This window comes from Gordionus sp. m RMFG-2023, chromosome 3, assembly GCF_954871325.1.
Source record: "Gordionus sp. m RMFG-2023 chromosome 3, tfGorSpeb1-WG-v2, whole genome shotgun sequence".
NCBI lineage: Eukaryota > Metazoa > Nematomorpha > Gordioida > Chordodea > Parachordodidae > Gordionus > Gordionus sp. m RMFG-2023.
The window spans coordinates 2,742,659-2,756,678 of NC_088777.1; the positions used below are offsets into that span (position 1 = coordinate 2,742,659).

Below are 14,020 nucleotides of genomic sequence, written 5' to 3' on the forward strand. Positions count from 1 at the left end.
GTTGGATAAATTGATAAAATAAAAACACAAAAAATCTTTGAAATAATTATGCAAATATATTGAAACCTGGAGTTATTTACACCGCAATGCTATTTTAGAAATGAAACATTTTCTAACTATAAAATAAGGACCAGAAGGATATGATGAAACAATTATGATTTTATATATTGTTGCACCACCTTTGTAAATTATATTTTGAAATAATAGTAGTTTGTAATAATATCAAAAATATACTTGTTTTAAAAATTTAACTCAAGACTGTTTCGAAAAAGAAAAAAATAGCTTTCCTAAAAACACGTAAAAAATGAGAAGAAAAGATATCAAATTTATTACATCTATTGCAGGATGAATAATAAAATGTTTAATTTTTAAAATTAATTTTAACTTAATGATGGCGTTAAAAACTTGAATGCAATTTGTTATTATATTTATTATCAAAACCATTTATTAGTAAAATTTAATATTGACTGTAATATATTATATCTGTCAAATATGTCTATAAAAGTGGCATAATATCTAATATTATATAAACCACTGTATATAGTAAAGGATCATAAACTATATGTCTACTTACTTTTTATAAAGAAATCTTTTATACTTATTTGGACCTTGAAGATATATTTAAGGTCTGATAATAAAATTTCAAAATAAATATACACTTGATTACTCATTTTGAACTCGGCTAATTACAATATTAAATTTGTTTATTTTTAAATTATATATGATTATATTTATTTAATTAGGGTTAAATAATTATTTAAATAATAAAAGTCAATTAAACTTTAACTTATTAATATTTAGTGAGTTATTGATATTATATTTTAAATACAGAATTTTATTGCAAGCTGACATAGTTAAAATATAATTTATATGTATTAATCTAATCTAAAAATTAAAATAATATTCATTTAATAAAAATTTAAATAGTCTTATTAATTTCTAAATAATAAAATTATATCTATATATTACTTAACAGAATTATAAATCATTCAGTGGGAAATCAAAAAAATTTATTTTTAGTTCAAGGGGATATTAAAGAGCCATTAAAAAAAATTTTTTGCTCCACAAGGCTATTCAAATTTTTTAGGGGACTCAAGCCCCTGCGCTCCCCCCCTAGCGACGCCACTGATCGCAGCTGCATACGTATGTTTAACATAAACAGTATCATAAATTAATTATCCTAAAATTGTTTAATCTTCATAGAAAACTTGATTAAACAAACTTTCGTTTCAAAATTTTATTTATTTTTGTTAATATTTGATGTTGTGAAAGATCAAAGTAAGAACAAATTTTTTTTTAATATACACTTTTAAAATTATTCAAGCCAAATTTTTAATAAAAGATTTTATCCATTTCTAGTTAAATTTAAAAATTATAAACTTTACTTAAATATATTATAATTGGTCTTTCTTCCGACAAAAAAGTTTTTGAAGAATTGTTGCTCCAACCGCATTTACTTCTTTGGAGTCATCCCCTTTCCCAATATTTTTAATGATTTCTACATAAATTTTTACATTATATTTTAAATTTGGTCTCTTATATCTTTTTAGAATTATTTTTAACCCAACCTTCTGTTATATTTTCTATTGATGATTGATAAATAACTTTAATTTCAAAGCGAAATTTTTCTATAATGATATTTTAAAAGCTCGTGTGAATTTCATGTTAGTTTGACAATCAACCGTTATGAATGTTAATATTAATATAGAAAATATATTTTAAATAGAGTTTATCCAATTAGTAAAATAGTTTAATTTTATGATAAAAAACTTACTGTGGTGACTATATTCCGAACTATTTTAAAATTATAAATTATTCGACAAATTTAAATAAACAAATTTTTATATGCTATCCTGTTAACCTGGAAATTTTAATCTTAGTATCACTCAATATAATCCATTCAGGAACTCCAACCAATCAAAGTAAATTTAAAATATGCTATCTTGTTAACCTGGAAATTTTAATCTTAGCATCACTTGATATTCCATTCAGGAACTCCAACTAATCAAGGTAAATTTAAAATATACTATCTTGTTAACCTGGAAATTTTAATCTTAGCCTCATTTATAATCCATTCAGGAACTCCAACCAATCAAGGTAAATTTAAAATATGCTTCTATAATCTTTTATAGCCATTAAAGATTATTCAATAAATCAATTAATTTTTTTAAAGCAAAATGCCCAATATAAATTTATAAAATCTAAATTTAATAAAAATCTACTATTTTCTAATAATTATTTATATTCTCAAAATAGAGAAAACTATTATATGCATACATAGATATTTATTAATTATTAGGTTTTTACCTAAAAATTCACATCACTCTTTATTAATATTATGATCATGCTGTCAAAATTTTCATTTTTTAAGCTTTTTATACCAAATTTACACCATTTTATATAATATTGATATGCAAAAAGTAATTACCCTTATTTTATATATTACTATTGAAATACAAATTGATCATTATTTTATATACCACCTATAGATATACAAATTGTAATCATTTTATATACAATTAATATTCAATTGCAATATATACAAATTTTTACCACCATCAATATACAGTCTTAATAAATATAATTTTAATATTGATATATTGCAATCTTTATTTTATATACTTTCATCAATATATAGTCTCAATAAATATAAATTTATAAACTATTGATATATAAATTGCAATCATTATTTTATATAGCATTATTATACAATTGCAATCATTTTATATTTATCAATCACAATAATAATATTTATATATACTATTGATATAATTGCAAAAGTAATAATAAAATTGTTAGTCTTATATTTCATTATTACAACATGCATGCTTATTTATAATATCATATTATTTATAAGTAATGTTGTTAAACGGCTCGATTTGAGCCGATTTTTAAATACAGCTAACTCAATATTTTATCCGAAAAAATATTAGGCAAGCCAGCAGACCTTGCTCAGAGGTAGCATAAAGGTTTGGCATCTATTAGCTAAATCTCGAGGCTTAGTCAATATTTTGCTAGCGAAAATTTGAGTTATCCGTTTTTAAAAACTTGATTCAAATCGAGCCTTTTAACAATATCTTTAAGTAATATCTAAGTAATCAGAATGAATAAATACGTATGATAAATAGATTTCCTAGTAAGATAAGTGACTAGAAACCTCTAACAATATAAATCTCATATTTATAGGGATAACAAGTATAAATCCCTATAATAAAAATTTTATTAATGGAGTTCTTAGTAGGAAAAGAGATTAACATATTCCCATTAATCATTAGAAATCTAGAAAAAAAAATTAAAATATGAGTAAATCTGATATTTATAGGAATAATAAGTATAAATCTTTACGATAAAAATTTTACTAATGGGTTCCTAGTAGGAAAAGAGATTAACATATTCCCATTAATCATTAAAAATCTAGAAAAAAATTAAAATATGAGTAAATCTGATATTTATAGGAATAATAAGTATAAATCTCTACGATAAAAATTTTATTAATGGAGTTCCTAGTAGGAAAAGAAATTAACATATTCCCATTAATCATTAGAAATCTAGAAAAAAATTAAAATATGAGTAAATCTGATATTTATAGGAATAATAAGTATAAATCTCTACGATTAAAATTTTATTAATGGGAGTAGGAAAAGAGATTAACATATTCCCATTAATCAATAGAAATCTAAAAAGAATTAAAATATGAGTAAATCTGATATTGATAGGAATAATAAGTATAAATTTCTACGATAAAAATTTTATTAATATTAAATTAATATCATTATAAATTTTAATAAATACCTTAATTAAATATTTAATATAATTATATAATTAAAAATAAAATCATTTAATATAAATTTTAATAAATATATAATTGTAATATTTAACATAATAAATTATTAATATAATATTTAAAGTAATTAAATTAATTTTATATAAAGAAAAATATATAAATTGTATTAATATAAATTTTAATAAATTGTAATATTTAACATAATATATTATTAATATAATATTTAAAGTAATTAAATTAATTTAATATAAATAAAAATATATAAATTGTATTATTATAAATTTTAGTAATAAATAATTATAAATTTTAGTAATATATAATTATAATATTTAATATGATTTAATTATAATATAATAATTAATATTATTAACATAATAAATATTTAATTAAAATATTTTTAGATTTCTAATGATTAATGGTAATATGTTAATCTCTTTTCCTACTAGGAACTCCATTAATAAGATTTTTATCGTAGAGATTTATACTTATTATTCCTATAAATATCAGATTTACTCATTAATGATTAATGGGAATATGTTAATCTCTTTTCCTACTAGGAACTCCATTAATAAAATTTTTATCGTAGAGATTTATACTTATTATTCCTATAAATATCAGATTTATTCATATTTTAATTTTTTTCTAGATTTTTAATAACTATTGGGAATATGTTAATCTCTTTTCCTATTAGGAACTCCATTAAATAAAATAGAAAAAATTATCTAATCTGTAAATGTCTGATATAAATCTCTCGCTTCAAACTTATAGGGGCCATTTTGACAGCCATTTTAGCTTATTTGTCTTTTTGATATTTTTAAGAGTATCGAACCTATTTTCATGAAATTTTATTTTATTTTATTTTTGCATTTTATTTCAAATTCAAATGCGTTTGAACCCATATCAAGTGTTGTGGCAATGTCTGGAGCTCTTATTGCCACATCCTCAATAGTTTATCATAGTATTGATAAATTAAAGTGCTTGACTAATAACTATGAATGCTGTAATGAAAAATGGATACCACATAGTACAGCTGGTGATAATTATTATTAAATTCATTATATTTTCTTATCAATAGAACTACATAATGATTTAAAAACAAAAATATATGGGCAACACATTGCGATTGACTTAGTATATAAAGCAATTTATTCGCATATTATCAATAAAAATCCAGAGAAACCTTTAGTAATATCTATCCATGGATGGACTGGAAATGGTAAATTTTTAAATACATATATTATATTTTTTATGTACAAGGAAAAACATACACCAGCCAACTAATTGCTAAAAGCTTATATAAATTAGGTATGAATAGTAAATATGTTCATTTATGGATTGCATCTCTTCATTTTGCTCATGAATCACTGACACAATTATATATTGTATTAATATGTCTAAATTTATTGAATAAAAGCATATTTTTTAGGATCAAATTAGAAACTGGATAAAAGGAAATACAACAAGGTGTCCTCATCAATTATTTATTATAGATGAAATGGATTTCATGTCATCTGATCTAACCGATGCTATTAAACCATTTTTAGATTACCATCCATTAGTTGATGGAATAGATTTTAGGAAAAATATCTATATATTTATCAGGTTTATATCTTATATAAATTTTTTTTTTTTAAAAACAAAAATGTTATATTATAAAAAATGAAATATACAATAATTGGTTAAGGTAATAATTTTAGAAAAAAATTTGTGGTTTGTAAAACACATATTCAACAATATTTAGGCAATATTTTTTTGCCTAAAACATAGAGTTAGCAATTTTTAAAATAGTGCGCAAAAAGTGACTTTGTATCATCACTAAATACAACTAATCATCTCAAACTTTTTAATAATAGAACATACCTAGACATATAAATGTAGGTGGCATTAGTTTCAAAAATCCAATTGGCAGCCAGCAGTCCGATTTTTAGCCACTGTCAACTTAAGACAGCATCATATGATCACTGTTATAAATTTATTTATAACATATGTTTTTTTATATGCTAATTAATTTTTTTAAGAAAAATTAAATTAAAATATACACTACACTACAGATATCTCAGTATATTTTTATATCTTTATTGAGAAAACTTATCACAAATTCTAAATTTTGTTTTTATAATTATCATATATAAAAATAATTTTATATAAATTTTCTGGACATAATGATAATCTCCATAAAATCAGTCAATTTGGCGGTAGAGAAACTACTTTCGCTAAGTCTGTCATTTGCTGAAGCACAAAGAATTTTTTTTTAGATATGGATAAATTAGGAAGTTATATCCTCTCTTTAGAATTGTTTGGCGTTTTCCAAAAAGAATATGAGATTCTAAATCATTTAAAGTGGAATCATAGTTTAATGTTTAATTGCTAATTTTGACAAATAATTTGAATTTAATATAATCGCTTTATTTACTACTCTAAATATCATCATACTCTGTGTTATAATAAATTAGCCACTGAATAATTTTGTACAATTTTTTGAAATCTTTGGTCTACAATAGAAACCAAATGTAGATTATTTCTTGAAAAAAAAATTAAATAAACGAATTTACCTATATATATTATTACTTGCAGATCACAAATTGGAAATTGTAACTCAAGATTTTACAGCATATTTTCTTTTAGGGAAATGATTTCTTAGCTATTAAATTTGTTTCAATTTCACTTATAAAAAGTGATGCCAAGTTTAAGATGGGCTGTATAACTCTTAAAATATTAAAAGAAAAGGTAATATTTCTACTGCTAGATCTGATTTATAATTTGAGATAGTGTAATCAAATTTTTATTTGCTCCAGATATGCTTTCAAGTATAATTAATATATTATGTCATCTGGTTGGGATATTTAATTTTGACGTTTTCATATCTATGGCATTATTATCAACACTGGAATAGCAATTGAAAAAGGGTTTCAGAGTATAGATCAGAGTAATTAATATTTAGCATATCTGTTGTTAGATCTATTGTACTTTGCCATTTTCTTTGATCTGCATCTAACTCAAATTCAATATCTGCAGTTTTAAAGCAATAATAATTTCTCTTATTTTTTTATAAGATTTTCAACAAAAGGTATTTAAGAGCATCCAAGAGAAATTATGTAAACCCCCGACCATTAGTGTTGTTCATATTCACCTAATTAAACCTTTTCCTTAGATGATGCTAACCTGATATGGAGGACATGCATTGATGATGCCCCATCACCCGAATCCAATTGGAATAGGTCAGTTCGAGCATACTTGGCTTATCCAGCATGCTCCCAACAGATCATTCTCTCTTCACTTCTTTACTTATTGGATCCGGACATAAATTTTTGAAGTTATTACTTCCATAAATCTTCAATTTTAACTAACCAACAATGAACTAACCCACGCTATAGGAATCTGTCTAAATTGTACTATAGCCTTTCCTCGTGGCTGCGGAATCCACATAGACTGCAAAGGAAGACAGAGTTTACATTGCAGATCATGCAAAAGGCGAACCTCAGGCACACCCAATGCAATTCCTTGGTCCAGTGAGCATTGCAAAATACCCACTATCTTGAACCATCAGGACCTTTTAGATCTGATGGAAAGCAACCTGATGGAATCATCCTGATCCCATAGAACAGGGCCAATTTCTTGTTTGGGACTATTCTTTTATAGATTCTTTAGTTTTATCCAATCAAACTCCAAACCTACTTGAGCAAAAAGAACAACATAAAATTTACAAATATTCAGAAATATCAGAAGATTGCATCTTATCCCAATAATATCTACTACCTTAACCTCCTTTGGTAAGCTTTCATTATCCTTCAAGGATTTAGGATCAAATTTCAGCATCAGAAAAAAAGTAATTGAAAAAAATGTAATTACCCATATAATTTTTTTTACACTTAAAATTATTTATTTATTCAATAAAAAAAATCAATTCCTTTTGTAACTGAATATTGAAAAATCTGACCAAATATTCTTGTATTAAATTCCTATTACAATCTGCCTTGTAAAATTCTAAAGAATTGGTGATGTTGACCAATAATATAAAAATTTTCCGATCCGATCCTATAAAATGGCTTTTTAATCTTTTTAAAAAATATATATTTCAAATTTGATAATATTTTTGCATCTTGTAAATATACTGGAATATTATTATTATAAATAAAGTGATTTATCAAATAAAAAAAGATTCACAAATACAAACTATAGGTTTGTTTTGATAAGTTTTTTACATCTTGGTCGAGTAAGGGCCATGTTCGGATTTATCTTCTACTTGACCTTTCCACTTAACACTAGGTCGTCCTCTTCCTCTTTTCCCCGGCACCTCCATGTCCACTTTTCGATTTACATCATTCGTCTCCCTTCTTATTATATGACCATACCACCTTAACCTATTTTCTATGGTCGAGTTTAGTATACCCCAAGCTCCACCGTATCATTCTCATCTCCGTGGTTTGTAATAACTTTTCTTCCGTAGCGTTTAATGCCCATGTTTCATTTCCATAGAGTAACACCGGTCTTACAATGGATTTGTAGCTTTGCTTTTCCAACCATATTGGCATCTTCTTGTCGAATATTACACCGGATATACTTCGCCATTTAAGCCATCCTTTTTGGATCCGTGCATTGACTTCTTTTGTGCAACCTCCCTCTTGATGTAGCATCGATTCTAGGTATGTAAACCTGTCTACTTTTGGTTACTTTAAATGGGATATTTTGTTTTCTCAAGCACCACCATATTAAATCGCGAGGGATCGTGTCATAAGCTTTCTTCAAGTCAATAAAGACCATATGTAGATTTCTTTTCTTTTCTCCATATTTATCCATCATTTGTCTTAGTGCGAAGATCGGATCGATTGTGGATTTTCCGGCCACAAATTCAAATTGTTTAGCCGATATTTCCACCTCGTTCTTCAGCCTTGTTACTAAGATCCTTTACATTAGTTTCAAGGAATGGACAAGTTAGCTTGATACCTCTGTAATTACCACACTCCTGAGGGTCTCCTTTGCCTTTGAATAAGGGTATAATCATGCTTGCTCTCCAATGATTAGGAATTCGTTCTTCTCCCAATAACTTGTTAAAGAGGTTCGTCATGGTCTTGACTCCTTCTTCTCGGCATACGACCCATGCTTCCATAGAAATTCCATCTGGGCCATTAACTTTTCCTTTTTGCATCTTGTTCATTTCCGTCCTAACTTCATCCTCCTGAAAGAGTTCGACCATACTTATGTTTGGCTCAATATCGGGAAGGATATCCATGTCATAAGCAATATTCATAAGTTCCTTGGAGCTTGGGGTATACTAAACTTGACCATATGACGAATGAATGTCTCAGAGCAAAAATGGGTATTAAACCTATGGCGGACTTGATAAACGAAAATCGGTTAAGGTGGTATGGTCATATACTAAGAAGGGAGATGAATGATGTAAATCGAAAAGTATTGGACATGGAGGTGCCGGGGAAGAGAGGAAGAGGACGACCTTGTGTTACGTGGAAAGGGCAAGTAGACAAAGTTATGATGACTAAGAAGATAAATCCGGACATGGCCCTTACTCGATCAAGATGGAAGAAACTTATCAAAACAAACCCCACGACTGCGGGACCATATACATAATAAAGAATAAGAAGAAACTATAACTGATCATTTAATAATGTATCTAAATGATTTATGTTATGGTATAGTTAAATTATTTCATTTATACCATTAAAAAGTATGTGAGATGAGTAGATGTATGTATGTAAGCTATATGATGAAAAATCGCCTCATTTGAGCCTATTTTTTAGAAACGGCTAACTCAATATTTTTACCAAAAAAAGATATTACAATAAACCGCGAGATTTCGCTAAAGGATGTCCAAACCTTTGTGCCATCTATGAGCCAATTCTTCGGGCTTGCTTAATATTTTTTACTGGGTAAAATGGTAAGCTAGTCGTTTTTTTTAAAAAAAAATCGACGCAAATGGAACAATTTTGCGACACTGGATGTTGTGCGTTAAAAATTGAGAGGATTAGCATGTTTGCAGAATACAAAATCGGATATGATATTGTATTGGCCTCCTGGCATCGGTACACCCTTAGAATCTATCCTATTTTGAAAATGCTGTAACACTCTCGTGTTTCTAGATTTAAACGCATTTACGGGTGTCGTTCAATAACGTGAGCTCGTCCATACATAGATCACATTTGGTCCCCTTTTTATTCAAAAATAGCAATTTACTGTCGTCCAAATCTGACAACCTTCAATAATCTTTAAATTTTTTGTATTACTTCTCTTTTATATCTAGAAATAGTTCGTCAAAACAATTCTTGTCTATATATATAACAATGACATATATAATACCTAGACTAACGATTCATTCATTAAAAGTTACATCAATGCAAATCAGCTGGAGACGCCATCTTGGTTACACTAATCATTATTAAAATTTTAAACGAGAGCCTAATTTATTCCTATATCTGGTGAAAACTTTATAAAGAATTACTGGATCATCGAGATAATAAGGAAGTACGTTATCATAGTTTTTAACATGAGAATAATTAATATATGTGTTACCAAATAGTGAGGGGTCCAGCTAATTTGCTTTTAACGACGCTAAAAAATGCATATTATTGAATGAATAGTCACTAGGTATTATATATGTCATTGATATATATACTATTTTATAATTATTAAATTTAACTTGTTATTTCAAATAACTTTGAATGTTTTTTAAAAATATGATAAAATATAAAAACATTCTATTCACGACTATTTTTAAAAAAAGCTTATTAAATTTTTGCTCTAGCAATGTAGGAGGGAACGAGATATCGAAAATCGCTCTCGAATTTTGGGATAAGGGCAAAAGTCGTGAATCAATGACGCGGGAACATTTTAACGATATCATCAGCCAAAAGGCCTTCAATCAAAAGGGTAAATAAAAATGTTTGTATCTAATTTTTACCCTTAAAAAACTTTTATATAATAACGCCTAATTGAACAAAATATGGATTACAAAAAGGTTATTAAGTTATTTTTTTTAATCATTTATATAAATTATATAGCAACCAGAGCTCTGCAGATGTTAAAAACTGGACTCTGTCGGAAATATAAAATATTCAAATGCGTGCTTATTGCTTTTGCCCCCGAAACTAATACCTAACCCGTTATCTATTGGTCCTTTATTTTTGAATGCTTTTGCACTGATTCGAGTTACTTTGGTCACGAAGCCCCATTGGATCCAAAATTTGGGAACCGACAGTGGGCCCGACACCCCTCTACCATTTTTCAATGAAGCAATTAAAATAAATTGTTCTTGATAAAATTTGAATTTTGTTAGCCAAATATTGATGGCGCGCCACAATTAGCTTTCCTATCTCGCTCGGTCTTTACCCCTTTCCTTTATTTCAAGCATCCATTTTATCTGCGAATCGCACTCAGTTCATAGCTCGCGATCTCCATCTTTCATTTTCGAACCTCCCCCTATCATGATTCGTTCTTTCGTAACCATATCCTCGCGATTCCCACCACATTCATTCTACCCGCTAATTCGATCCCAAATAATACGTTGAGATGGCGCCGCTAATGCATACCTCACCTAACTTTCTCCACATGATTTTTTTCAAACTTTTGCTAGTTAACGCTGCCCTTACTCATCCGATAACACTACCTGCACCGAACTTGGCTCACAAATTCTTCTTCAACATCACGTGACTAAGTTCGTGAAAGGAATTCTTAAAACAGTTATTTTAGACGAATTTTGTAAAGCAAAAGTATTCATTTATTTTTGTGTGTATTCTCATTAGAAAATTTAAAAAAATCGGAATATATGAATTTTTATTTTCAACCTGTTTCCTTCAAATACCTTTCTATGCTTTCATGCTATAGTCTATCTACTTTCATTTTGAAATATACAACTATCCGCTTCAGATCCCGTCTACTGTGTTTTCAGTGATATCGAAATAGCTCTTGCTCGTAAAATATAAAACACACGTTAAATCCTTTACTACATTTTTTTGACGCGTGGATTACAATTAACACTTTATAGCGTGTCGACATTTCCTGACATAAATATACAGAAATTTATTAAATATATGTTTATTCTCTAATACTTAGAGTTAGAGGTAGTTTTTTTTTCGAATTAAACATTTTATTTTGGTTAACCAAAGATTATAACTAAAATCAAGTAAATGGGACTTGATTGCCAAACCTTACTCATATAAACTTCGGTATGGAATTGTTTTACGCTATATTGATATTGAGAATTTGAGAATCGATTTGATAATCTATATATAGTCTAATGCCGAGAAATTGTATAAACCTGGATATAATAAAAGAAAGCTACTTATGGGCCAAGGCCGGTGTTGGCTACTTGATTTGGTATATATTAGATATGGTCAAAGACCTAATGTTTGTCTAGGTTTTGGCTCTAAAAGTATCATGATAAATTTAAAATATTTTCTTAGTTTGTAATTATTTCCCCGTCACGTATCACGTATTAATAGTCAAAATATTGCCTTTATACTTGTCTATCTCCTTCCCTTCTCTTAGTATATTAATTATTTTCGCCTCCTTTTAATCTTAATGGATTATCCGTATTTTTTTCAAAGGTGGACTACAACGAAGTTCGCTTATCGACCACTACCTGATTGACCTTTACGTACCATTCCTACCCCTAGAGCGGTCTCACGTTAAACTTTGCGTTCGCGACGCCCTCGATCGAAAAACGGCGGGCCGAAGGGGCACATTCAACTCGGCGAAACCGGAACAGATTGAACAGCTAATCGAGTCCGTTGCCAACGAATTAACTTATTACCCGCCTAACCTGTCCATCTACTCTACCTCCGGGTGCAAGAGGATCCCCCAAAAATTGGACTTTCTGTACATGGGACTGGACTGGAAGAAAAATTGAAATCGAGAGTTATAATTTAGGATGATGCTTTTGGATTTTGGAAACATTTTAAGGATTTGAATTATAAACAATTAAGTAACCATTATTAAGGCATACGACAATAATCAGCACCCACCCCCTGCCTTAGCAAAAAGTTTTTTTTAATTATTTTAGCTATTGTTATACATGTATACGGCCAATAATGGCCAGCAATGGTTTTGTTAAAAGGCTTGTTTTGAGCCGATTTTTAAAAAACGGCTAACTTAATATTTCATCTAGAAAAATATTACGCATGCCTGAAGATTTTACTCATGGAAGGAACAAAGGTCTTAGGCATACAGACAATAATTTTCTGGCTAAAATATTGAGTTGGGCGTTTTGAAATACCGACTCAAAACGAGCCGTTTAACAACAACTATAGCGATGAAAAATATTTTTTGGTCAAATTTACCGGAAAAAATATTTATATACTCATAAGTAAAGTAATACATTTTTTTTAACCAAAATTATTTCACGATACAAAAAATATCCTTTCGTTTTTACTGTATTCAAATGTTATCTAAATTTCCTATTGGCCCATCCATCGAAAACATCATAAAATCGACCATGCTTTAATATCAATTATTTTAATTTTATGTAAGAAGAAATTAGAGTGACAATTTTAAAACTATTAATTTTTTTTACAGCTGATTTTATTTTACTAATCAAACTCTAATTATTTAATTTTAGAAATTATATATTTGTTTTTTTTATAAAAATATTAATTAATAATATCGAAAGATTTAAATGTGTTACACAGTATTTTATAAATTAACTGCAGATAATATGTATTATTTTTTTTAATAGATATTTTTATATAGTTACAAAATATATTATCATGTTACTTTTGCTCAATAGTCATATAAAATTATACCTTTTTTTAAATAATTAATAAAATATAATTCTTAACCCATTAAAAAGCCTAAGGTTGTTTGCTCTCTGGAAATTAATAGTTAGATAATCCATCAATTCAGCTTTATTTACAGATATCAGCCTAAAAAAGGTTCTTGGAGTGCGAGTTTATTTTTTCCCCAACTATCTCTTAGCTCCCCTTTTGGAGAAAACGAAGACCGAAGTGATAGTTAAGGTTTTTTCTGCCATTAACTAGGTTTAGTTCATTTTATGGGCCCTGATAAAACGGCTAAAAATTATAATTTTTAATAACTATAGTTGGGTGATTAATATATTTTTAGCCGAAAACTATCATTTTAGCCTCGAGGTTTTTTTAATAAAAATAGCTTTGGGTAAACTATTGTAAATTAAAACGCCTTATTTTTAATGGATTTTTTACGGCAGCCGATTGAAGATTGAGCCAAAATTTAGCCATTACCCAACTACACTAATAACTTATTAAAATT

At 27.6% G+C, this 14,020-nt stretch overlaps 1 protein-coding gene and 1 long non-coding RNA gene across 2 annotated transcripts; both read left to right on the top strand.

Annotated features, from left to right (window-relative positions):
• Positions 1–1,885: 1,885 nt before the first annotated feature.
• Positions 1,886–2,098, top strand: LOC135926325 (uncharacterized). The gene is made up of 3 exons (XR_010571836.1): positions 1,886–1,922; positions 1,971–2,010; positions 2,059–2,098. It is a non-coding gene; the product is annotated as an uncharacterized LOC135926325 (long non-coding RNA).
• A 2,485-nt stretch (positions 2,099–4,583) lies between these two features.
• LOC135927590 (torsin-1A-like) lies at positions 4,584–13,459 on the top strand. Its single transcript, XM_065463676.1, has 6 exons — positions 4,584–4,817; positions 4,860–5,000; positions 5,042–5,166; positions 5,211–5,386; positions 10,542–10,666; positions 12,343–13,459. The coding sequence occupies exons 1-6, from the start codon at positions 4,622–4,624 to the stop codon at positions 12,642–12,644; spliced, it is 1,065 nt and encodes a 354-aa protein (XP_065319748.1). The 5' UTR covers positions 4,584–4,621; the 3' UTR covers positions 12,645–13,459.
• The last annotated feature ends 561 nt before the right edge of the window (positions 13,460–14,020 follow it).